Source organism: Prenolepis imparis, unplaced genomic scaffold, assembly GCF_030444845.1.
Source record: "Prenolepis imparis isolate NDT839.2.m4 unplaced genomic scaffold, iyPreImpa1.0 SCAF_44, whole genome shotgun sequence".
NCBI lineage: Eukaryota > Metazoa > Arthropoda > Insecta > Hymenoptera > Formicidae > Prenolepis > Prenolepis imparis.
The window spans coordinates 101,210-127,301 of record NW_028141202.1 but is presented as its reverse complement, the minus strand read 5'-3'; the positions used below and the strand labels follow the sequence as shown (position 1 = coordinate 127,301).

General features: G+C 30.4%; 1 protein-coding gene, 1 long non-coding RNA gene and 1 pseudogene across 2 annotated transcripts; all 3 read left to right on the top strand.

Moving 5' to 3' along the window:
* The first annotated feature begins 1,373 nt into the window (after positions 1–1,373).
* LOC145947107 (uncharacterized) lies at positions 1,374–1,949 on the top strand. Its single transcript, XR_014427122.1, has 3 exons — positions 1,374–1,415; positions 1,490–1,639; positions 1,817–1,949. It is a non-coding gene; the product is annotated as an uncharacterized LOC145947107 (long non-coding RNA).
* Positions 1,950–5,753: 3,804 nt separating this feature from the next.
* Positions 5,754–9,019, top strand: LOC145947106 (acyl-CoA Delta-9 desaturase-like; annotated as a pseudogene).
* A 10,162-nt stretch (positions 9,020–19,181) lies between these two features.
* LOC145947109 (zinc finger BED domain-containing protein 4-like) lies at positions 19,182–20,274 on the top strand. The gene is made up of 2 exons (XM_083056884.1): positions 19,182–20,070; positions 20,210–20,274. The coding sequence occupies exons 1-2, from the start codon at positions 19,182–19,184 to the stop codon at positions 20,272–20,274; spliced, it is 954 nt and encodes a 317-aa protein (XP_082913010.1).
* Positions 20,275–26,092: the final 5,818 nt, after the last annotated feature.

Genomic DNA, 26,092 nt, shown 5'->3' with positions numbered 1-26,092 from the left:
GTATACAAGAAGGTGAATTTATTCACAATAAAGTCGTATTTTTAGAACAAAATTCAACCTTGAGGACGGATTTTTCATTTAAAAGTAGACAGCATGAAGAACATCACGCTGATAAATATTTAACTAAACCAACTATTTTAGAGACTTTAGACATTGGAATGGTTTCGGATGTGTCATTAAATTGTATGCACCTTATTTTTCTTGGTGTTAATAAAACAATGCTTCGATTTTGGATTAAAGGTCCGATAAATATACGATTGACTGCTGTTCTATTACATAAAGCCCAACAACTTAATAGCAAATTGAAAATGTTTATACCCATAGAATTTGCACGTCGTCCAAGGGATTTGCTAGATCTAGATCGTTGGAAAGCAACCGAACATAAGCTTTTTGCACTGTATACAGGAATAATTATAATGAAAAATGTATTATCTAAAAAACTATACATACACTTTACCTGTCTGTGCGTTGCTGTAAGAATTGTATCAGATAAACAATATAAGCATCTGCTTGATTACGCACAATCTCTTTTTGAATTCTTTGTTCGAAAATTCCGCGAGTATTACGGAGATCAATACTTATCACATAATGTCCATAATTTAATACATATATGTAATGATGTTAAACGGTTTGGAACAATTGATTCTTATTCTGCTTTTAAATTTGAAAATTACTTGTATACAATTAAAAAGTCATTAAAAGTTAGTGGCAAACCTTTAGAACAAATAGCTAACAGAATTATAGAAAAGAGAAACATTGAGAAAAACTTTTTAAATCCTTCAAAAGATTTTCCAATAATTCATTACAATAAAAATAAAACAAAAGTAAATAAAGTTGAGTTTGATGGATTTATCTTATCGTCCAAAAATGGCAATAACTGTTGTGTTCTTTCAAATGGTATAATTGCTACAGTAAATGATATTTATTTAAAGAATAATATTCTATATTTTAGAATAAAACAATATCTCTCTATTGAACCATTCTTTACTTCTCCGTGCGATTCAACGCTGGTAGGAATTTTTAAGTTATCTGATAGTGAGGCAGATTTATATGCAACTGTTACAGCTGACCAAATTTCACGTAAATGTTTAAAAGCAGATGATGTGTCTTCTGATGATAACTCAAGTATAGTTTTTAGCTTATTGCATTAGGACAATAAATTATATATTTACATATAATTATATATATATATGACTGTATTGAAGATATATATTGAACGTCAAAATGAGTCCCGTATGCGGTTGTACAATTTCCGAATGAAGGGACATACTCCGAAATTCCGACTTCGTGGCTTACAAAAGATTCTACTAAATGTAGATGGCCAATGACTAAAAATGCTTCCTTCTTCGTTAAAAAAAACTATCCACCAGAGACAGACTGGTTACTTCTCGATGTAAACGTAGAATGCTACTGTGGTAAGCATGCGTAAAAGTGACAATTATTCCAAATAAGAATTATATAATATTAATATAATATTTCATATTTACAGAGACTTTCGAAAAGGCACGGAAAAAATCAGAAGATGCTAATTACACAACTTCTTGTGAGGAAAGCAGAGGACGTGAGAAAAGAGTTGCACATGAAAAACAATTCCACGATATCTATGAGACTTCCGGTGACAGTGCGGATGACGATTACAGTAATTACATTGTATTACATTATATTTCTATTGCATTTTATTACATTATATTTCTATTGCACTATCAGAAACCAAAGTTTTCCTTTCAAAAATTGAATTTTTTCCTTTAATATAATATCAATGATTTAGTGTGAAAGCAACTATTCACGCTTTACTAACTTTTATTACACTTTATAGATTCACCTCCGCGGTTATGTCAGACTGCACCCAAGAAGTCAAAAATAGATAAAGATCGGGATTCATCCAGAAAAAAATATTTGTCCGCCAAACAAGTCCCGCATGAAAAACAATCCTCGTATGAAAATGCCGCCAAACAAGTCCCGCATGAAAAGCAATCCTCGTGTGAAAATGCCGCCGAAGAAAGCTCTACGCCAAATCGTTTATTGTGTGATACAGAACACAGAGAGTTGATACAAACGGATGAGCTTAATAATATTAATTTGAATTTATCGACATCGGAACCTAAGGAAATTAATTTACAAAGTAAGAGTTCAAAATTATTTTATTTTCCATGTTATCTTTGATAAATTGGTATGTAACATAAGATGTGAAATCTATAATTAATACAATAATTTTTTTAGATGTAAATGTTATTTCAAGTTCCCCATTAGCTGCATTAGCTACAGTTGACGACATTGGTAAGAACCTTATTTTACATTTACATTATTGTGTAATACACATTATAAATACATGATGCTTAAACTTATTGTATCCTGCTACATCCTAATCAGAAGCAATACAGTAAGAGAAAATTTATATGTCAATTTATTATATTTCAGAAAAGTTAATTCCAATTTGTGTGGAAATCTTAAAATATGTAAAAAGCATCGACAAAAGGCTGAAAAATTTAGAAAGAGGCGTTAATGCGGAAGAGCCTACAAATAAATTCGATGATATACTTCCGATCAATTCCATACGAAATCTTAAAGAATTTGAGGAAAGCATGGAAAGTGTTGAAATAAAAGCGAATTTTGTAAGTTACTTTTTGTATATAAATAATATTTATTATGTGAGTAATAGTATATTGAATTACATTTATTATTTATCTAATTACGTATGTGCGAATGCGTTTCTAGTCTCACTTAATTTTTTTAAGGTCGAATTTATGAGTAAAATCGGAGGAAAAGGCAGCAAAAATTTGGTTCAACGGTGCATGAGCCGTTTATTCACAAATGAATTCGGCCACTGGGTACTAATAAAGACGGTCAGCCCTGGGTAAATTTCTGTCTCTACCAAATGGGCTCGGTGGGCCCGTCATACGGTCGGTAATGATTATATTAGTTATTCTATCCAACCTGTACGGAGGATAACTAACAAGAACATTTTACCGACTTTACCTTACCAAATTCCTATCTCATTATTTATATATGAATATATAATTATTATAATTATGTTGAATATAAACTATATAATGACACTAATATAAATAAAAAAAATAATATATAAAAATAATATAATTATAATAAAGCAATAATAATATTAATAATTATTAATAAATAAATTAAATAAAAAAAGTTAAAATTAAAATAATATACAAATTTAAAAAATACACATATATATATAATTATCGTATTTGAATATTTTGAATATTGTAATCTCTTTAAAACATTGTTTAGAGATTATTATTATTAATATATTTTTTTTAAAATTTGTATAATATATATATATATATTATTTAGTATATATTTCTCTCTCTCTCTCTCTCTCTCTCTCTCTCTCTCTCTCTCTCTCTCTCTCTCTCTCTCTCTCATTCATTATTATCATTATTTTTTATTTTATTTATTTTTCTATTTGTTTTATTTATGTGACAATAAATGGTTTTCTTGCACTAAACTTTTTATATTTTATATTACATATTTTTAAATATACTATAATTTTATTAAATTAATGAGATTTTTGCGATTAAAATGTCATCAATTACAACATAAATTGGATAATTCTTCACTGAACAAGTAATTGAAATTACATATTTAATTAAAAATTACCCGATTTATGTCGTGTTTGATATCATTTTAATCGTAAAAATTTCATTAATTTATTAAAATTACTTTTAAACTGATATAATGTAAAATAAAAGTTTTAAGTTTTGATTTATAAGCTGTTTATATTCATGAATTGCTATAGATGGGGATAGCCGATTGTAAGCGACTTCGGAACTCTTTGATATATGATAGGTCTTCTCGCGCTCGCTCTTCGTTGACGGTCTCGCTCTTGCTTTCGCAGGAAGACGCGATTTTCGAATCAGTTTATCTTTCTGAGCTGTTCTAGCACGTCGAGAAGATAAACATCTTATGAAATAAAAACTATAACTTTTATTTTACATTTTATTGGTTCGAAAATAATTTTAATGAATTGATGAGATTTTTCTAATTAGAATAACACCAAACATGACATAAATTGGATGAATTTTATTAAAAATGTAATTAAAATTTTAATTACTAACTAATGAAAAATTATCCGATTTATGTCGTGTTTGGTGTCATTTTAATCGTTAAAATTTTATTAATCCATTAAAATTATTTTCAAACCGATAAAATTCAAATTAAAAGTTTTAGTTTTTATGTATAAGATGTTTTCAATCGTGATTATTGTAGATAAGGAAAGATTCCCGATGTCGAAGCGAGAGCGAGAACGAATAAAGAACAAGCGAGATGACGTATCATCAAAGAGTTCCGTAATCTCTCTCGCGAGGTTCCCTTTAAATATAATCTTTCATATCATATGTCATGTTACTATGGAAAATAAAATTTTTGTATTTCACATTTTATCGAGTTGAAAATAATTTTAATGGATTATTGAGATTTTTGCGATTAAAATGATACCAAACACGCCAAAAATCGGTAATTTTTAATTTTATATATGTAATCAAAATTTTAATCACTTATTTAATTAAAAATTATCGATTTATGTCATGTTTGGTGTTATTTTAATCGCAAAAACCTCATTAATTCATTAAAATAATTTTCAACTCGATAAAATGCGAAATACAAAAATTGTATTTTCTATAGTAACATGACATATGATATGAAAGATTATATTTAAAGGGAACCTCGCGAGAGAGACTTCGGAACTCTTTGATGATACGTCATCTCGCTTGTTCTTTATTCGTTCTCGCTCTCGCTTCGACGACATCGGGAATCTTTCCTTATCTACAATAATCACGATTGTAAACATCTTATAAATAAAAACTAAAACTTTTAATTTGCAATAAGAATTACTATTAAGGCTCTTCCGTATTAAAATACAAATATAAGTGATAAGCCTTAAGAGCCGAACGCGGATGTTGATGCGTATTCCAACGAAAATTTAATTTTTCGCTGGAATTAAATTAATTGTGCACAGGGCACGAATTTTACTACTTGGTATACTGCCAAGTCTTGTAAAAATCTCATACTTGAGATTTTTTATACATCCCCTCTAGCCCCCCTAAAGAATTAGATGCGAGAGAAAAATATAGATCCGAAAGTCGCTGAATCGGGAGAGAGAGAAAGGGAGAGAGAGAGAGAGAGGGAGGGAGGGAGGGAGGGGGAGAGAGAGAGAGAGAGAGAGAGAGAGAGAGAGAGAGAGAGAGAGAGAGAGAGAGAGAGAGAGAGAGAGAGAGAGAGAGAATTTTTTCCAAAATCACTTTTAAATGACGTCATCATGATCTCATTATGAGTTTTATGTTCTACCTGGGATATGTATTAATATTTTGTATAAAAAAGTACATGTGTTCGTAAGAAGTGGAAGAAAAAATGAAAAGTTCTTTTACTCTACTTTTGATGTAAACGATGCAATCAATACATTTTTTAAAATACACATAAAGAAATGATTCAATCATCTAAAGTTTATTCAAACTGATTACTTTTTGTGATATTAAATAATTAACTTATATAATACATGTGATCGATCCAATGCTACGTGCCAGTGTCGAGCCGACACTGGTTTCCGACATTGACTTGACATTTAAAAAAAAATATTTGTATATCCATTTCGAAATTTTATTACTTTTTTTAAACTGAATTTGTTTCTTAAGATAATTTTTGAAAAATTATATATTTGTGCTGGTTATGACATATGCAGATATAGCACTTATATTAAATTAAAAAGTAGTCTACCACGTAAGGCAGTTGGCTCACGATCCAGAGGTCCCGAGTTCGGAGTCCCACCAAGGTAAGTGTGTTTTTCAAATACGAGAAAACATTTAATCCATTATAAAACGCCTAATTTTCAGAAAGAATCATTATATAAGTTGCATGTAGTTAAAAACAAGTTAAAAAATTTCGAAATGGATATATGAATATATCTTTTTTGGCCCAAGCCAAAATTTGTACGCCCATATTGGCCCAAGTTTGGAAAGCAATAAGGGCCCTAGATAAAAGAGCGTGACATCTCGAGATTGGGCCAAGATGGGCGTCCTAACTCGCGCCTCAAATAAAGTTAGGAAACCTTTATAGGGCCCGGTTATAGCCTATATAAAATTTCCACACGAGATATGAAATCAAAAATAAGTCATCAAAACGTTGCTAAAAATGTATTAAATGAGATCATTATGATTTTTTCAAAATGACATTTTAGTGACGTCATAATGACGTCATTATGAGTTTTATGTTCTACCTGGGTTATAATTTATTTTATAGTTCGAATTATTATCTGAACTTTGTATGCAAATAAGTTTTTATATACTTGATAAAAAATTCTCCTGGTATGGTGGAGCGAACTGTTAAATTACCTTTACGCAGAACGTAATATATGTTTATTAGACAATTTCAACTCTAAATAACTTCAATAACACGCTCTTAATGTATGAACCTCGAGTCATGAAATAACACACCCTATATATTATATATATGCGAATTTATAATAGCGATAAGTAGGAAAATAATAATAATAAATAATTACGGTTTTATCATAATTGTTTTAGAAAATTACTATGCGGTTTGTCATGATAAAGAAAGATTACACTTATTAGCAAAAATATGTGTTAGATATTTTTAGCGTGATATTCGAACTTATTTGACGTATCTATTATGAAATCTGTGCAGAAGGTTCTAATAACCTGGTATCAATGAAGGTATCAATGAAAGATTCACAAAAACAACAAATCAATTACAAATGGACACCTGTTTGGATAAAAATAATTACATTAATGTACATTCATCTGGCCGGCATCTACGGATTATATTTGGCTTTCTTCTACGCTAAACTTTGGACAATTATTTGGTGTAGATATTTCTTATCTCTATTATTATTATTATTATTATTTAAATATATATATATATTTTTTTTTATCTAATTATTATTTATATATATTTTTTATCTGATTTGAGTTATATACATTTATTTTTATTGACTTTATTACCAAAAGTCCTGATGTCCTGATGTAACTTTAATATAATATACAGGGTGTTTCAGGACGAATGGTCAACATTCTAGGACATAATTGTATACATTATTTTAAGCAAAAAAGTTTATATAACAAGATTATATAATATATATGTGGCCCTATTCTGGACGGTTATAAAAATACAATGTATTTAGTTTTAAGAACGAATACATTCATTAACTTATTAGAACCAAATTCAATGAAACAATTACATGAAATTTTAAGCTTATGATATATTTGAATAATTGATATTAATAAATAAACAATAATTTCAGTTAATTAATAATTTTAGCATGAATAAATTTTAATTACATCAGAAACTAAAAAGTTTAAACTAACACAGAACTTATCAAACGTGATCTAAATTTAATATAATTGTTTCATAGCATTTGGTTATACTTACAATAAGTTAAGAAATGTATTCATTCTTAAAATTAAGTTGCATTTTTATAACCATCCAGAATAGAACACATATTTATACAAACTTTTTTGCTTAAAATAATATGTTTAATCATGTCCCCAGCTAGAAATGATTGGTCGAATCGACGTCGATTCAAGCACCATTTCTCACTGGGTGCTAGAATACTGACCATTCCTCCTGAAACATCCTGTATAATATATTCAAGAGAATTATGTAGCGAAAAAATTACTATTTAAATTATTTATAATATATAATTTTTTGAATCATTAAAATTACATTAACTTATCGGCTTATGTTGTTATCGTTCTTTATAATTTCAGCCTTCGCCTTTTATGTCGCCGCGATGGTAGGCACCGTAGCTGGCGGTCATAGGCTATGGACCCATCGAACTTATAAAGCAAAATGGCCGATGAAATTAATTCTGACAATCTTCCAAACCGCTGCTTTTCAAGTAAGTACGATTCTAATTTTTCTTTTTGTCCTTTTCTTCTCTTATCGCGGTTATATTCATTTTTTTCTACACTTTTATGTTTCAGGGTCCTATTTATGCGTGGGCCAGAGATCACAGAGTGCATCATAAATTTACGGACACCGATGCAGATCCGTACAATGCGCGCAGAGGATTCTTCTTCTCACACATTGGCTGGCTATTGATTGCCAAACATCCGGATGTCCTTAAAAAGGGTGCTACAATCAATTGCAAGGATCTCGAACAAGTTTGCTTCGTCGTCTTTCAGAAGAAGTATGTCGATCGAAACTTTTTGCGAAAATAAGAGCTATTGTTATCTGTTAATGTTTTATTAATCGATTTCTCTTTATTCTCTTTATTCAGGTATTACGCATTTTTGGTACCCCTCTGCTTTATTTTGCCAACATTGATTCCTTACTGGGAATGAAACTCTGTCGAACGCATGGCATCTCATCAGCTTTTCGCTCTGCTTAAATCTTAACATGACCTTTTCGGTGAATTCCGTTGCTCATATTTGGGGAATGAAACCATACGATGGGTACGCATTTATTTTGTTAAAAAAAAAACCGCGAATAAAATTTACGTCAATTGTTTATGATCATCTATGGTCTTGTAGATATTGTGTGTATTCCTGTTTATAAATATTTACATGTTTATTATATAGTTCAATATCGCCCGTCCAGAATCCTGGAATTTCTTTCGTGACCTTGGGCGAGGGCTGGCACAATTATCATCATACTTTCCCTTGGGATTACAAAGCCGCGGAGCTGGGACCTTACACTCTGAGTTTTTGTACATTTTTTATCGACCTTTTTGCCTATCTAGGTTTGGCTTATGACTTGAAAACCGTACACGTTGACGTAGTCAAGAAACGTATTATTCAGAACAATATGCGATTAATGAAATTCGGTCAGTCCAATTTTTCTGATACGATCCCAACAGGGAATTCAGATATTGAATTGATAGTTCAAAAATCGGACAAACAAATGTCCAAATAAAAGGAAATTGCTCATTTATTATATTATTTAGACTGGTTTATACATGTTTATCGTTATATATTATTTCTTTCATGTAGTGAGGTTAACTGAAACACGTATGGTTTTGGAATTAATAAAGTTTCTTGTATTTTAAGACGAATGTTTATTGTTCGTGCTTTTACCCGCGCCAGCTCTCAATAGCCGGTTTTTTGTTTTTATTTTTTAAAACATTTATTTTTGTGTGTTTCATAAATGATAATTTTACTACGCTCATTTTTAATTTATAAATAAAATCTGTATTATGACTTTATTTTTTAAATCTAAATCTCTAAATATCAGCATTTGGATAACTGAATAAAGGTTAAATAGTTGCATATAACGCAACAATAGACACAATAATCGATCAATAGACTTCACTTCCTTCGTCACCTCCCCACCCCCCTTTCTCACACTCTTTGTCGTCTCTAACAACTCTTTCCACTTTATCATGATTAAACTTTTTTTTATTAAACTGTAACGATACCCTGTTACCCGGCCAACTACCGCCGGAAGGCTGCGCCCGGCGACCACCAGCCGGGCAGTGCAGCAGGCGCGATGCGCCACATTTTAAATCAATCCCGGAAACACGGCCGTTATCACAGCCGCCCCTCGGTATCGTCGCCCACTCCGTAGCGCGCCGATCGCGACGAGACGATCCCGAGAAGAACCGACGTCACCCGAACCACTCCGAAGGGCCATATAAAAAGGCCGGCGTCGGTTAAAGCGGAGTCATTCCAGTTCCCGACCTGCTCCAGTAAACTATTAGAATACTTCGACCAGATCCCGAACTGATAACTAGCGAATACCGAGAGAGGTAGGGAGTACCCAGCCTCCGATGGGAGTTCCCGTCCAGATTCGCACCGTTCCTTCCCCGCTTACAACCCCGGACCACGACCGCGGGGATCGGGAGTACCCGGTCTCCATTGGGAAGTTCCCAATTATCGGAGGCGTCCGTTTTCCGACTGACCTTGGTCCCGGCAGTAAATAACGGAGGTGGGGAGTTCCCCGCCTTTGACGGGAGTTCTCGTCGCCGGGGACCATCCACGGGACCCCATCCTCCGCTAAATAATCAAGTCCACGGAACCCGCGAATAAGACCGTTGCGCGGCAATTCGATATATCGAACGCTCGCCGGAGAGAGCCCGGAGAGAAAAGCGCGCGTATCATCATCACGCGCTCTCTACCCCACCGTGCCCCGCCGACCGCGCCGTCACCGCTAGCGCAGACATAAACACCGATTCCGGGACGTCTAACGGACCGGCCCTTTAAAAGCATATAAGGTAAAGTGATACACGAAGTGATGTCGAATCTATTTTGTAATTAATCGAATTATTAAAAAACGACTAAGATACTTAAATAAAAACAATGACGAACCAATAAAAGAAAAACAAAATAGATTCGACATCACTTCGTGTATCACTTTACCTTATATAAAGCACTTCAGTGAAAACATAAAACATTCCCTTCGTAAAGTAGACTTAAATGTAGTATATTCGATCCCGAAGAAATTAAATTCTATTATCAAACGCGGTAAAGATAAGATCCCAAAATTAAAGAAAACTGAAGTCGTATACAAGATCAATTGTAAAGAGTGTGAATTTTCATATATTGGACAAACTAAGAGACATCTCAATACCCGCCTAAAGGAACATAAAAATAATATAAAATTGCATGAGAGCAATTATTCAGTAGTGAGTAAACATAGAGTTGAATTTAATCACGATTTCGATTGGGATAACCCGATTATCTTACATAATGAAAAACACACCAGAAAAAGAGAAATAGCTGAGATGTTTTATATAAAAAAGTTTAATAATACCCTTAACCTACATAGAGACACAGAGAATTTAAACATTATATACGATAAGGTTATTAAAGTCGTTTAATGTTTGTTGCTCTAGGACTTAAATATTCATAGTTACTGATTAGTCATGTCACAAGACACACGTATTATATTTATTATTAACTATCCTGACATCGCATATACCATTTATATAATGGCATTTCTTTTGACACCGTAAATAATACATCTGACTGTAAGTTCTTCTATACTTTTGTATCCAATCATAACCATGCCATAATACTGTATGTTTAAAATATTGTAATAACTGTTTCAGTTCACATTTGATAATGACCTAAACCTAAGGTCGAAACGTTATGAATTTTATCTAATAAATGAATTCAAATTAGTCCAGTTTTTGGTCGTCATTACAAACTTCCTTCTATATTCTTTACGACTGGCGATTTTTAAAAAATATATTTATTATTATTTTTAAAAAAAATATATATTATTATTACTTTATTTATAAGAAAAAATTTTTCAAACTTTTTCCTTTTATAGAATTTCAAAATTAATTTTAAAATTATTTAAGTAAATTTTAATTATTTAATTAACAATAACGTTTTAATAAATGTATCTAATTAACATAATCTTTTCAAAATCTTGCATTATAATAATTTATTTTTAACTGCATATTAATATTTTATAAGATTTATTATTCTATATTTATAAATTAAATTTTTATTGCGATGTTAATATTGCATTTTTAACTTTGTGATTTCTAGAAAACACTGTAAAATCTTCATAAAAAAGTTTAAAAATTGATAAATATAATAATTACATAATATAATAATTAATAATTAATTTTAATCATATAATAAATTTGATATTTATATATAATTATTATAACTTTATTATATTTATACTTCGAAAAATACATTTTATAATAAAATATAAATACTATTGATTGGAGAACTTCTTCAGAAGTACAGCGGTATCATCTGGATATTGTTTTGCTAGATTCTCATTTGGTACATAATAAGTACCTCTGAATCTAGAAAAGTATTGTCCTATTTCTATATTACTGATCGGTTTTGGTGAACATTTCCTTATACAAGCTAAAAAAGAATATAGCTTACATTTTGAAGAAAAAAGTCATATAAAACATATGTGATTTATAAAAATGCCACAAATATTCACCTTGTCGCACATAACATAATCTGTTATTCTCAGCAAGAATTATGTAATGCGGTTGAATTGAATTATCTCGATGGCCTTTACAACTGTGACAAGTGTAATAATATTCGTCCATATTACAATCGTTACAATTGTAAAAATATTCATGCAAATATGAAAACCTAAAATTTCTGTTGAATGAATATCTGCACAGAGATTCACATTTAAAATACCATCCTATTATTACGCCATCTTGTTGATGTCTTTCTCGAGCAAAATAATATATGCATGTTACAATCATTCCAACTGCAAACTTAATTTTTCTTTTCCTTCTTTTTGATTGTTTTCTTTTGTCAGATCTAATCTGTGCGTGTGTGGAAAATAAAATATAATAGAAGTTAATTATAATTAAAATAGTTTCTTTTCATATTATTATATAATATTAACATACATTTTACGGTAATGTGTAATAAATTACCTGTATTCTCCTTGTAATATTTCTGTATTCAGTTGTAATATCCATATACTTAATTCCTTTCGTTAAACATTGGTTTAGAAGATTAGCAATGAAATTGACATTCCACTTGTCATGTATATTATGATTTTCCAGTTCTGTTTGAAAAAAAGTGACCATGCAATGTGTTGATTTTATCTAAAAAAAAAAAAGTTTTGAGAACAAAATTTTAGTTACAGACAAGAAGGTTTATTAGTTTAACTCATTGCTTATAGAATATATTGACTTATTAACTTGACGTATTATTTACAAGACCTGTAATATATGCTTGTTATCTTCTAATTTATATATGTATATATCCGTCATCGCATGTGTATTGGAACCGCTATATGGTTTTTTGACAATGTTTGACGGATAAAGAAGAAGATATTCTTTATTCATATGTAAACGTACTGTATATTTGGAATTTGTATTACTGAAATATAATGAAAAATTAAAAAATAATATATAAAATATAAAACAATAAAAAATATACATTTATGTACATACATACATCATACATATATAATAAGTGTTAATTGTAATCGATCCACGATTACTCTAACATTTGCAATAAACTGTTTAAAAATATTGTTTGTAAATCTGTCAATTGAGGAACTAATTTCGCTTTTAAAATTTAGCAAAGTTAATAAAAAATTAAGAATAAAGAATTTTTTATATAAAAAGTAAACAATTACCTAACGTTTTTCTTTAATTTTAATTCTTTTTAAATAGATTACATTTATAATTTAGCATATAAAGTTAATTTGTTATTTTGTATGTGTTATCAGAGTTATCAATAAATTAATAATATTTATCAATAAAATGTAATTTATAAAATAAAATTATTTATTAAAAAATGTGCTAAATCTTTTTGAAAAAAATTAATACAATCGATTAGTAATCACTGATCACATTCTTATACAAACCTAATATTGCCTTAGAAATGTGATATTGTACATTTCCTTTAATTCATACGCATATGTACGTTCAATTCCTTATAATATTTTTTATACAAATAAATATAATTTATTATTTGATATTTAAGATTTATTAAAATAAACACTTTGTAGATAAACATTTGTAAAGTATATAAACATGATAATATAAATTAATAAATGTAAAAATAAATTATGAAGTATGTCAACATGTCAAAATAAATTATAAGAAATATCAAAAACTATTAATTTTTACTGATTGTAAGTTTACATATGAATGTGTGTTTATATACAGAACAAACAAAAAAATACTGATTTCTGTACAAAAAATTATATTGTTCTATTTAAAAATGTTAAGATTTAATTTTTGTCTGGAAAAAGGAAACAATGATTGTTATTCTGTGTATGTGTATTTACTATATATATATATATATATATATATATATATATATATATATATATATATGTTGTTTTCTTTTATCAGATCTAATCTGTGCGTGTGTGAATAATACAATATAATAAAAGTTAATTATAATTAAAATAGTTTCTTTTTATATTATATATATATATATATATATATATATATATATATATATATACACACATATGTGAATTTTTATATACCTATGTACATGAGAAAGTCTGAATACATTAAGATAAAAACAAGAAAGAGCCCGTAATCTAAAATTATATTTACTAATTCGGATTCCATAAGATACAAACACAATAATAACAAAAACAATTTATAAGAGTGCTGTGTATGCCAAGTCTTCTGGCAATAATGTGAAATGTAATAGTTAGAAGATTCCTTCAAACTAATTCTGAAATCTATAACATGTATTAAATTAGAAAAATTATATTCAATATTTAAATGATATAAAACACATAGTTATGCTCTCGCCAGCGCATAATAATAATCTATAATTATAAATTATAATATTTGACATAATTCGAAATAACTTACGTAATTTATATATTTGTTTTCTAAATTTAATGTATCAAAAATTGATAGAAATCTAAATCAGAGAATATGAATTCTTCAAGTATAAACATAATTTGCTCCACTTCTGTTGGATTCCAGAAATTGTCATAGATATTGTAGTCTCTCCAAAAAGAAAATTACTCAAAGGACGTCGAGAATATTGAATGCTTCGGATTTTTATCTCTAAGGCGACATCGTATTTCTTGAGCAATATCATTTAACCACATACTAATAATCGAATAGGATATATGCGGTTGAAAATATTGTGCCACTATAGTAAGTAACTGTTCTAAAAGTTGCTTTTCTTTTGGCATATTTAAAAATTTGTTTAGCTTGTATATAAACCGATATTGTTTTAAAAAATGGGAAATTAGGTCAAAGTAATATCTACTTGTCAAATTGGAATTGTATTGCCTGAAATAATTTATATATTAAGTGTACGATTACACTAAATTATAATGTTAATAGCAATATAGATTATTGAATTCTACTATTATAATCGTGCAGATACAATTCTATTCAATTCATCCGATACATAGTAGTACGTCATTGACTTTTCAGCTATAAAACGCAGAAAACGTTCCAAATGATTTTTGTTACTTATCCGAAAGTTATTATTCGACATACTGGATGCAAAATACTTTAAATTTTTGATACACCATAAACTTGTTCTTATTTGTTCTGTAAAATCTAAATAGTCAAAAATTTTCTCCCGTTCCTCTGTTATAATTTTTTCTCGCAGAAAAACACCTAAAATTCAAATAGAAAATTTAAAAAATTATATTAAACAACATCATATTATTAATAAATTTTGAACAATATACTTTTTAAAATATATATACAATTTTTTTAATTACATACACTTTAATATTAAAGAAATATATAATAATATGGATTTTAAGCTTAATTGCTTATCTTTCTCAATGTGATAGCTTAGGTACGGAGTGCCAAATATTACATGAAAAGTACACAAAATAAATCTATTAACGTCACCCATCAACGGATCGCTTGAGAAGAAAAACAAACATTGCGGCATTCGAGTGAAGTTAGCTGTGATACAACAGCGTTAACACTTTAAAATTTTAACTCTGCTTAAGAAATACAGTAGAGATATGATGGAACGAACGGTACGATTTAGCATATTCTTCCATATATACACAGGGTAAGTCTGATAAAAAGTTTACCATGTTTTTCTCGAAAACGGTTAAAGATAGGGGAAGACATTCATTATCAAAATTGTAGGATTTGAAAAGATCTTTTACTAATCTTATAACTTTGACTCTGGATGGTGTTGCTAAGATCAGGGCAAGATCATCTTGAATTTTTTAAATAAAACCACATTATTTTTTTTATATAAACTGATTCTTCGCAATATTCTAGCATAAAAAGTTATAAGGGTATGATTGTCAAAAAGTGAATAGTTTACGAGATATTTTATTATATTATTATATTAAGAAAAAATAAATTTTCGCTATAACGCACCAACATCCGCGTAGAGCTCTTATAGATAAAAGAAAACACATAGTTGTTGTAAAAAATGTATGCAATTTGCAACATATTTATTTTAAAACAACTATGTTTCTTTTACACCAATTGATTGGTCTTATTATTCTGTGCATAAAAGTATTACAGTAAGATTACCAAAAAGTGAATGTTTCACAAGATATTTTATATTTTATGTAAAAATACTGTAAACTTCAAGTCTCATAACTCGAAAAGTACTTAATAAAAAATAACTCATGTATAGTGTTTTGGAAAGCTCTCGAGATAAGCTACAAGAGTATGTAATAAAAAATGGGGGGTTCCATTTAAAAAATTCAAGATGACCTTGCCCTGACTTTGACAACGCCATCCAAGGTCAAACTTGTAAGATCAGTAAATCGATTTTTTTAAGCCCTACAACTTTAATAAGAAACATTTATCTGTAAACTTATATTTTTCGAGATTTTTCAGGGTTTCCATACTTTTTCCCCACACTGTATATATACATATATACAGGGTGTCCCATTTTAATCTCCCCAGGCAAACATCTCGAAAAATATGGAAGATACGGAAAAATGTTTCAGACAAAAGTTGTAGGACTTGAAGGGGGACAGATGATGAAAATATGGATTTGACCATGAGTGACCTAAATTAAAAATCTGACGAATGGTTTTTAAAGTAGAGACTTCAAGCTTGACAGTGAAAAAAAAATTTTTCAAATCCGATCATTTTTAGCGGAGTTATGCTTATTTGAAATTATGCGAAATTTTGACTTAAAATACATATGCGTTAATTTTGTTGACGAGTGTATATAAAACATATAAAATATATATATATATAAATATATATATAAAACATACCTGAATCGATTTAGATGATTTACAGAAAAAGAGCACATAAGTCTATATGCCCTTTTTCCATCCATGGCCTTAATTATCACAGACCAATGTGTAGAAAAAAATAGATGGTATCCTACATTGATAAAAAATTATGTAAAAAATGTGAAAAATTCTGTATTGACAGAAGGATTAATGTTAGAAATTTTGTATCATATTAAAAGAAAATATCGAATTTTAGAGATGTAAATGTGTATATCTAATTATACATGTAAAGTTTGTTTAATACAGTAGAATGTAATAATATTTAATACAGTAGAAGCCAAATTCAATTTGAAATACAAAATACTCTAATATACAAAGTGTAAAGTAGAATTATTAGATAATCTTATACGTAAAATAACCTATTTTAACTACTTTTTAACTAATTAATGGCTGTTATATTGGATCTTCCATTTTGAAATTTGTAATTCTGACGCCAGATTAGCCAGATTTGTATTCAGCGACTTTGACAACATACCTTCATATCTATTTTTGTGGCAAGTTATGTTGTAATAAAAAAGAAAAATAGTGGTCATAAATGGCCCATTTTTGAGGTTTTTCTTCATACTTTGACAACAAACGAATGTCACCACGTCATTCTATAGTCAAATACTATAAGCAATCATACAAATACATGTCGGCTTAGAGGCAAAAATCGGCCACTTTTTAACATATTTTAATTTTAACCATACAATCACTATGTATAAAAATCTTATTTGTTAAAAAAAATTTAAAGCCAAGCATTTCCATAATTTTTAAAAAATCGATGTCAAACGATTATATATACAGGTTGTCCCATTTTGATCTCCCCAGGCAATTATCTCGAAAAATATGGAAGATATGGAAAAATGTTTCAGACAAAAGTTGTAGGACTTGAAGGGGGACAGGTGATGAAAGTATAGACTTGATCTTGAGTGACCTATTGAAGGTCAGGTAAAGGTCATCAATGTTTTCTCAAATGGAACCCCCTATTTTTTATTACATATTCTTGTAGCCCTTGTCGAGACGTTTTCAAAACACTACCTATTGATGTCTCTTACGCAAGCCGTTCCCAAGATACGAAGCTTCAAAGTTGACATATCATCGGCATTCGCATTATCTAATGTACACCGCCGCGGGGAGGTTGTTCAGTCAAATTTGTACATTAAGTGGCCCTAAAAAGGACAGACTTTGTGTGTGTATTAGTGATGTAACGAATGTGCGATTTTGGATATTCGCGAATGCGAATGCGAATGCGAATATTTGTTGCCGACATTCGCGAATGCGAATGCGAATGCGAATATTGACTTGCGCGAACCTGCCGGTGCTAGCTGTAGCCGGTTGGCCCGCGCGTAAGATTCGTGGGACGCGCGGGCGACACGGGGGGCGTGACTTTGTTTACCGTCGTGTCATTTCGCGTTCATTCTTATTTAGTTTATTTAGAGTGCCCGCGAGTGGCACATGTTTTTAGTTTTTACGAGTTTTATTTCTGTTTGTGTACTGTATTATTTATTTATTACGTAATACTTATATTACGTATAGTGCCTAAAGTGCTTATAGGTAAGTTCTTATAATTGTTACGTATTTAATAGATGATAAACCTCAAAGTTTTACCTTAAAGTAATTTATTTCATGTATTTATTTATTTAACTTTTAGGATACATCATCGAAAATGAGCAAAAGTAATTCGAGTCCAATTTGGACTTATTTTTTACTCTCTGATACTGATTACGCGAAATGTAAAATTTGCAACAAATTAATCTCGCGCAAAGGGCGTACAACTAGCGCAATGAGAAACCATATAAAATCAATACACAAAGAAGAGTTTAGCAATCTAAAAAAGATCGAAAATAAAAAGCGAGAAGAACTTACTATTTTGTCTATTTTATCACCCCATCAGACGTCGAGAAAGAATGAACTTAAACAAAGTTCTATTGTTGAGTGCATAGAAAGGATAAAAAAATGGGATGACAAGAACTCGAAGTCTCTTCAAATTGATCAATTGGTCAGCGAAATGATCGCATTGGAAGATTTACCTTTCAATTTCGTCGAAAGTTTAGGATTTGGTAGATTGATACAGCATCTTTGTCCTCCGTATAACCTCAAGACACGTCAATATTTTACAACATTTTTGTGTGATAAAATATATTCGAGAGTAAAAGAGAAGGTGAAAGAACTACTAAAACAATTCGAGAAGATGTCATTTACAACAGACTTATGGTCGGATTCTTCTTCTGGGGTGTCCTTATTAAGTTTGACTTGTCACGGAATTACACGCGATTATGAAAGAAAATTGATAATTTTAAAAGCAGAGGTGTTCAATGATGGTCGCCACACAGGCGAAAATATAGCCGCGAAAATTGAGAAAATGTTATCTTTCTGGGGTATCCCTATGGAGAAAGTTCTTTGCATAATTAGAGATTCCGGTTCAAATATGAAAAAGAGTATGTCTTTATTACATGTAAAAGATATACCCAGCCCACCAAATACAACTTATAGTTAAAGATGGAATAAACGCACAAGAGACGATAGTTGACTTAATAAAAAAATGCAAAAAGATAGCGATGCATTTTCATCATTCAAACACCGCTCAGGATGAATTAAAAGCATTGCAAGAAAAACTTGACCAGCCAAAGCTCCATGTATTACAGGATTGTTCTACAAGATGGAATAGCACATTCTATATGATACAGAGAATTTTGCAAATTAAAGACTCATTATGTCTTTACGCATCTTCTAACCATAAGATCCCTCAGCTTACATCTCATGATTGGGTTGTTCTAGAAAAACTGATTAATTTATTAAAACCATTCGAAGAGATGACAAGGAAGCTCAGTAGTGCTAATGTTTCGATTTCGTCTGTGATTCCATTAATATCTTCTTTGAAAAAAATAATTGACAGTCTAGATGAAACAGATCAAGAAATTGGCAAAAATATATGTGTTTTAAAACATGAACTAGTACGTAGATTTTCTCATTTGGAAAATGATGTTTTATTCACAACAGCAACTTTATTGGATCCGCGATATAAATCAAAATTTTTTGGAAATCACGCTTACGTTAAAGATCATGTTATAAAAAATATTCTTGACATGTACAAAGAAAGGGAGTTTTACATGAATTCAGTTCAGGAGCCTATCGTTAAACGTAAAAAAGTAAGTAACGAAGAACCCCAACTATCTACAAGTACGGAAAATCTAAGAAAATGCACATCTTTAAAAGAGTCAATGGCTTTACTAATGGATTCAAGCGATAGTGAAGACGAACAAATTACCAACGAAAGCAATCATTCTGAAGAAGTTTTGTTAAAAAAATATATCGCGGATTACTTATCAGAAAAACGCATAGACAGTGATGTAGATCCACTACTGTGGTGGAAGACTAATAAAAAATATGAATTTTTATCCGATATAGCAAGACAATTGTTATGCGTTCCACCCACTAGCGTCCCTAGTGAGCGATTTTTCAATGGGGCCGGTCTACTTTACACGCCCCACCGTAACAGATTGGATGGAGAAAAAGCGTCAAAACTTCTTTTTTTTAATTTGATATGCCTTTACTTGAATTTAATTATTAATTTTTTTTATTACAGTTCATTGGAATGTCAGTAAAAGTCAATTCCAAAAATTAACCTATATAAACGTGCTTGTGACTTGAGTATCAGTACAAAAATTATTATTTTGTGTGTTAATTTTATTACAAAGTTCTGTAAAATGATCAAAGACTTTATCTTTTAGTTATTTATCAAGAGCTATAAATATTGAAACGTCAGTTTATTCTTTCTTCTGACTTAAATATTAGTAGAAAAATATAAGTATCTCATTTATTTCATTATTTTAATCAGAGAGTAGGAGAAATAAGATAATTTTGTTTTTGTAAGATAAGTTTATTTTATTACGGAGTTTCATGAAAATTGTTTAAAGACTTTGTTTATTTATTATTCAGAGATAAATATGAAATAGTATAAAAAACAATATTGAATAATTTAAACTCAAAAAAACTGCTGAATTGTTTAGTTCCTATCCTAGCCAAATAAGATCTAGTCAATTTGTGTAAGTAAAATAATGTTTTTCGTTTTTGGTCAACAAAATTATTAATACATTGTAAAATTTACAATGTAAATCCTTAAGGCTGGCCAACTTAATAAAGAAAAATTATTTAATTGTCTAGTTTTTTTTACAACATTTTATATATTTTTTCCTCTAAAGAGATCAACTTTTATTAAAGTAATATTCGCAAAACATTCGCATATTTTCTGCGAATACGAATACGAATGCGAATACTTTGAAATCAGCGAATATTCGCGAATGCGAATACTTTGAAATCAGCGAATATTCGCGAATGCGAATGCGAATACGAATATTCGTTACATCACTAGTGTGTATGTGTGTATGTGTGTATGTGTGTGTGTGTGTAAAATTGACATACCGCCGGCATTTGCATTATTGATATATGTATGTACATACATACACCGCGGGGAGGTTGTTCAGTCGAATTTGTATATCAAGTGGCTCTAAAAAGGGCAGACTTTGTATGTGTGTGTGCGTGCGTGTGCGTGTGTGTGTGCTTCTTTAGTAAAACTTTTATCTCTCTTTCTCTACCATTTTCTTATCCTTTCCCTTACATTAAAATAACCAGAATAAAAATAATTAGAGAAAAGTTTTACTAAAAAAGCACACACTCACACACACATACACATATACACACACAAAGTCTGCGCTTTTTAGGGCTACTTGATGTACAAATTTGACTGAACAACCTCCCCGCGGTGTACATTGGATAATGCAAATGCCGATGATATGTCAACTTTGAAGCTTCGTATCTTGGGAACGGCTTGCGTAAGAGACATCAATAGGTAGTGTTTTGAAAACGTATCGACAAGGGCTACAAGAATATGTAATAAAAAATAGGGGGTTCCATTTGAGAAAACATTGATGACCTTTACCTGACCTTCAATAGGTCACTCAAGATCAAGTCTATACTTTCATCACCTGTCCCCCTTCAAGTCCTACAACTTTTGTCTGAAACATTTTTCCATATCTTCCATATTTTTCGAGATAATTGCCTGGGGAGATTAAAATGGGACATCCTGTATATATAATCTGTATATATAATTTGACATCGATTTTTTTAAAAATTATGGAAATGCTTGGCTTTAAATTTTTTTTAACAAATAAGATTTTTATACATAGTGATTGTATGGTTAAAATTAAAATATGTTAAAAAGTGGCCGATTTTTGCCTCTAAGCCGACATGTATTTGTATGATTGCTTATAGTATTTGACTATAGAATGACGTGGTGACATTCGTTTGTTGTCAAAGTGTGAAGAAAAACCTCAAAAATGGGCCATTTATGACCACTGTTTTTCTTTTTTATTACAACATAACTTGCCACAAAAATAGATATGAAGGTATGTTGTCAAAGTCGCTGAATACAAATCTGGCTAATCTGGCGTCAGAATTACAAATTTCAAAATGGAAGATCCAATATAACAGCCATTAATTAGTTAAAAAGTAGTTAAAATAGGTTATTTTACGTATAAGATTATCTAATAATTCTACTTTACACTTTGTATATTAGAGTATTTTGTATTTCAAATTGAATTTGGCTTCTACTGTATTAAATATTATTACATTCTACTGTATTAAACAAACTTTACATGTATAATTAGATATACACATTTACATCTCTAAAATTCGATATTTTCTTTTAATATGATACAAAATTTCTAACATTAATCCTTCTTTCAATACAGAATTTTTCACATTTTTTACATAATTTTTTATCAATGTAGGATATCATCTATTTTTTTCTACACATTGGTCTATGATAATTAAGGCCATGGATGGAAAAAGGGCATATAGACTTATGTGCTCTTTTTCTGTAAATCATCTAAATCGATTCAGGTATGTTTTATATATATATTTATATATATATATTTTATATATTTTATATACACTCGTCAACAAAATTAACGCATATGTATTTTAAGTCAAAATTTCGCATAATTTCAAATAACCATAACTCCGCTAAAAATGATCGGATTTGAAAAATTTTTTTTTTCACTGTCAAGCTTGAAGTCTCTACTTTAAAAACCATTCGTCAGATTTTTAATTTATCCTCCTCCCCCGTTCGCCACTGCTTCAAAAGATAGAACGTGTTTCGTCTAAAAAAAATTGCGTACTTTGACGCACTCCACAGGGTGGAATACATTTTTTTCGCAAATCTTATTATAATTATCGTAAAATGTGGACTTTTTACTACAAATTTAAAAAAAAAGCAAAGTTCGTACGATTTTTTTTCGCGGAGTTATTACATATGAAAGTTACCCATACATTTTTTCCATTTAATGATTCCAAACCCTCTCTGCTGTGTGTGTGTATGTGTGCGTGCGTGCGTGCGTACGTGCTTATGCGTGCGTGCGTATGGTTAGGAGAGGGAAATGTAGGAATGTTCTCATTCAAAATTGTGTGTTCTCGCCTCGTCTTCAGATTACTTCTTCTATACGTTCACGCATATTAATGCATGCTCTAATTGTTGTTTAAGGAATTTGAACCCAAATTTACACGCACGCAGGCACGCGTGGGCGCACACACACACACACATACACACACACATGCACACACACACTATGCGCCAAATCCAACCAGCAACCTCGTGGTGCGTGTCGGGTAATACTAATGCTGGCGGTAAATGGAAAAAATGTATGGGTAACTTTCATATGTAATAACTCCGCGAAAAAAAATCGTACGAACTTTGCTTTTTTTTTAAATTTGTAGTAAAAAGTCCACATTTTACGATAGTTATGATAAGATTTGCGAAAAAAATTTATTTCACCCCGTGGAGTGCGACAAAGTACGCAATTTTTTAGAGACAAAACACGTCCTTACTTTTGAAGCAGTAGCGTACGGGGGAGGAGGATAAATTAAAAATCTGACGAATGGTTTCTAAAGTAGACTTCAATCTTGACAGTAAAAAAAAAATTTTTCAAATCCTATTATTTTTAGCGGAGTTATGCTTATTTGAAATTATGCGAAATTTTGACTTAAAATATATATGCGTTAATTTTGTTGACGAGTGTATATAATATACAAAGGTCATTGTTTCTTTAATGTAACAATATTATATAATAAATACGAGGCGCATTTTTAAAGTCCGTTTTGAAATAAAAAAAAGATCTTAACATATAAAAATAATTTATTATGGCCAAAAAACTTCTACAAGCTTACTTAATTTTTTTACATAATCATCATTGACTTCCACTCATTTTTGATATTGGTTCAAGTTTCAACAGCTTCCTAATTCCATTGTTTTAAAAGTCTACCGCCTGTGTCTTGAACCAGTTAGTAATGCTGTTGTTTAGTACGCTTTTCTTTTTGTTTTTTCATTTGCTTTAAGAAATTGAATAGACAATTCTGAAACCGTAAACCGCTAATTTTCAATAATGTTTGTATTTACTTCTTCCATTAAACCTTTTATCATCATTGTTGGGCGACCGCTACGCTCTTCGTCATGAACATTTGTTCGTGATGTGTGTGTCCTTCTCTAAACAAACGACACCATTGCCTAACTTTACTGTCACTCATAACATTTGGTCCAAAAACCTCACAAAGTTGTCTATTAAATTTCCTAACGGTGAACTAAAGAACGGCGTTACTATAACTGGTTCAAGACACAGGCGGCAGACTCTTAAAACAATGGATTTAGGAAGCTGTTGAAACAATATCAAAAATGGGTGGAAGTCAATGATGAGAAAAAATAAAGTAAGCTTGTAGAAGTTTTTTGGCCATAATAAATTATTTTTATATGTTAAGATCTTTTTTTATTTCAAAACGGACCTTACTTTAAAAATAATAATAATTATATATAAGAGTAGACTGAAAAGATTTGAGCCTAACATAGAAACAAGTATTTTTTCGGTTAAATTCAGTTTTATTTTTCAACATAGTCTCCTTTTAAGTCGATACACTTTTTTCAGCGATGCTCCAATCTCTTTATATTAACCTGTCCTAATAGTAGTTGGCGTCTTGCTCAGCAAAATAGGCTTCTACGGACGTGATGACCTCGTTTGATGAAAATCTCTGACCTCCGAGCCAAACTTTGAGTTTAGGAAACAGAAAAAAGTCGCTGGGGGCCAGATCTGGTGAATACGGTGGGTGATCAATCAATTCGAATCGCAATTCGTGAATTTTGGCCATAGCGACCGTCGAAGTATGTTTTACAAAAACACTGACATCGACTAACACAAACGACTGTCAAACAATAACTGAGCGTCTAATTTGGCTGAAATTTTCAGAGGTATCTTTCAAAGCATGTACAATTATAGTATCAGAATCAGTGATGCAAGATTTCACGCGCGACAGCCACTTCGCGACAGCCATCTTGCAGTGGAGGGGGTAGGTCGGCAGCGCAGAGCGCACCGAAAAGATGAGAATCCTTGTCCTTCGAACATGTGTAGAAGAGAACAGGTATATATCTTTTGTCCTTTATTTTCTTTTGATAGAATAGAGCTACGAATTTCAAGCGAATCCGGAATACTGGCGATAGCGAGTAGGCGATGCGACCCAATATGCAAAAAGAAAATATAAAATATAAAAAATATATTTAATATTATAAAATAATATTAATAAAATTAATATATTTGAAACATAAATTAAGTAACTTATATTTAAAATTGTAATTAAAAATAATTATTAATTAATAATAATTATAATTAATAATTATAAGTATATTTTATATATAAAAATCCACTCTTGGCCAATATATACGCCTTTCTATTAAAAAAGATTTTTTATCTTTAAAGAAACAATTGTAATAAAATAATATTTTAATTTATAAATATTGTTTAAGATTTTATTCTTTTTATTCCCTATTTATTTTGTACTAATGTACGACGTACATATTGTTGCTCAACGGAAATCGCGAGAAGGTGGTGGTTTCTTCCGTCAAAAAATTTAAAATATTGTATATTGGGAAATGTATTTCAATCATTATATTCAGCTTCCCGACGAGCCGTGTTTACCTTTTTTGCGCGTGTTGATCGTTTTACTGCGCGTCTCGTCTTGTCAAGCAGCTCTCGAATCAGCTGTTTGACACAATAACAATCTAGCGACAGGTTTTTGACATTTATGTCTTCGAAATTCGTCGAGTCAGCTGTAGACCGTTTTACTATAAACATCTCTAGTTTTCGAGCAATTAGCTCTTGATCAGTATATATATTTCGCTTTAACAAATAGTATAAAGTAACGAAAAATGTGTGCTGAATTGACGAAGCCCCGAAAAGCTCGTAAGCGAAGTTTTGCAGAAGCTTGGCTTACAGACGACCGATACAAATCTTGGGTATGTAAAGTATCATCTGATAGTAGTCTTTATTATTGCAGTATATGCAATAAAACTTTTTCGTGCAATTCAACATACATATTAAGACATGCTGACTCCGCGTATCATCAAAATAATATTAAAAAGAATACATTA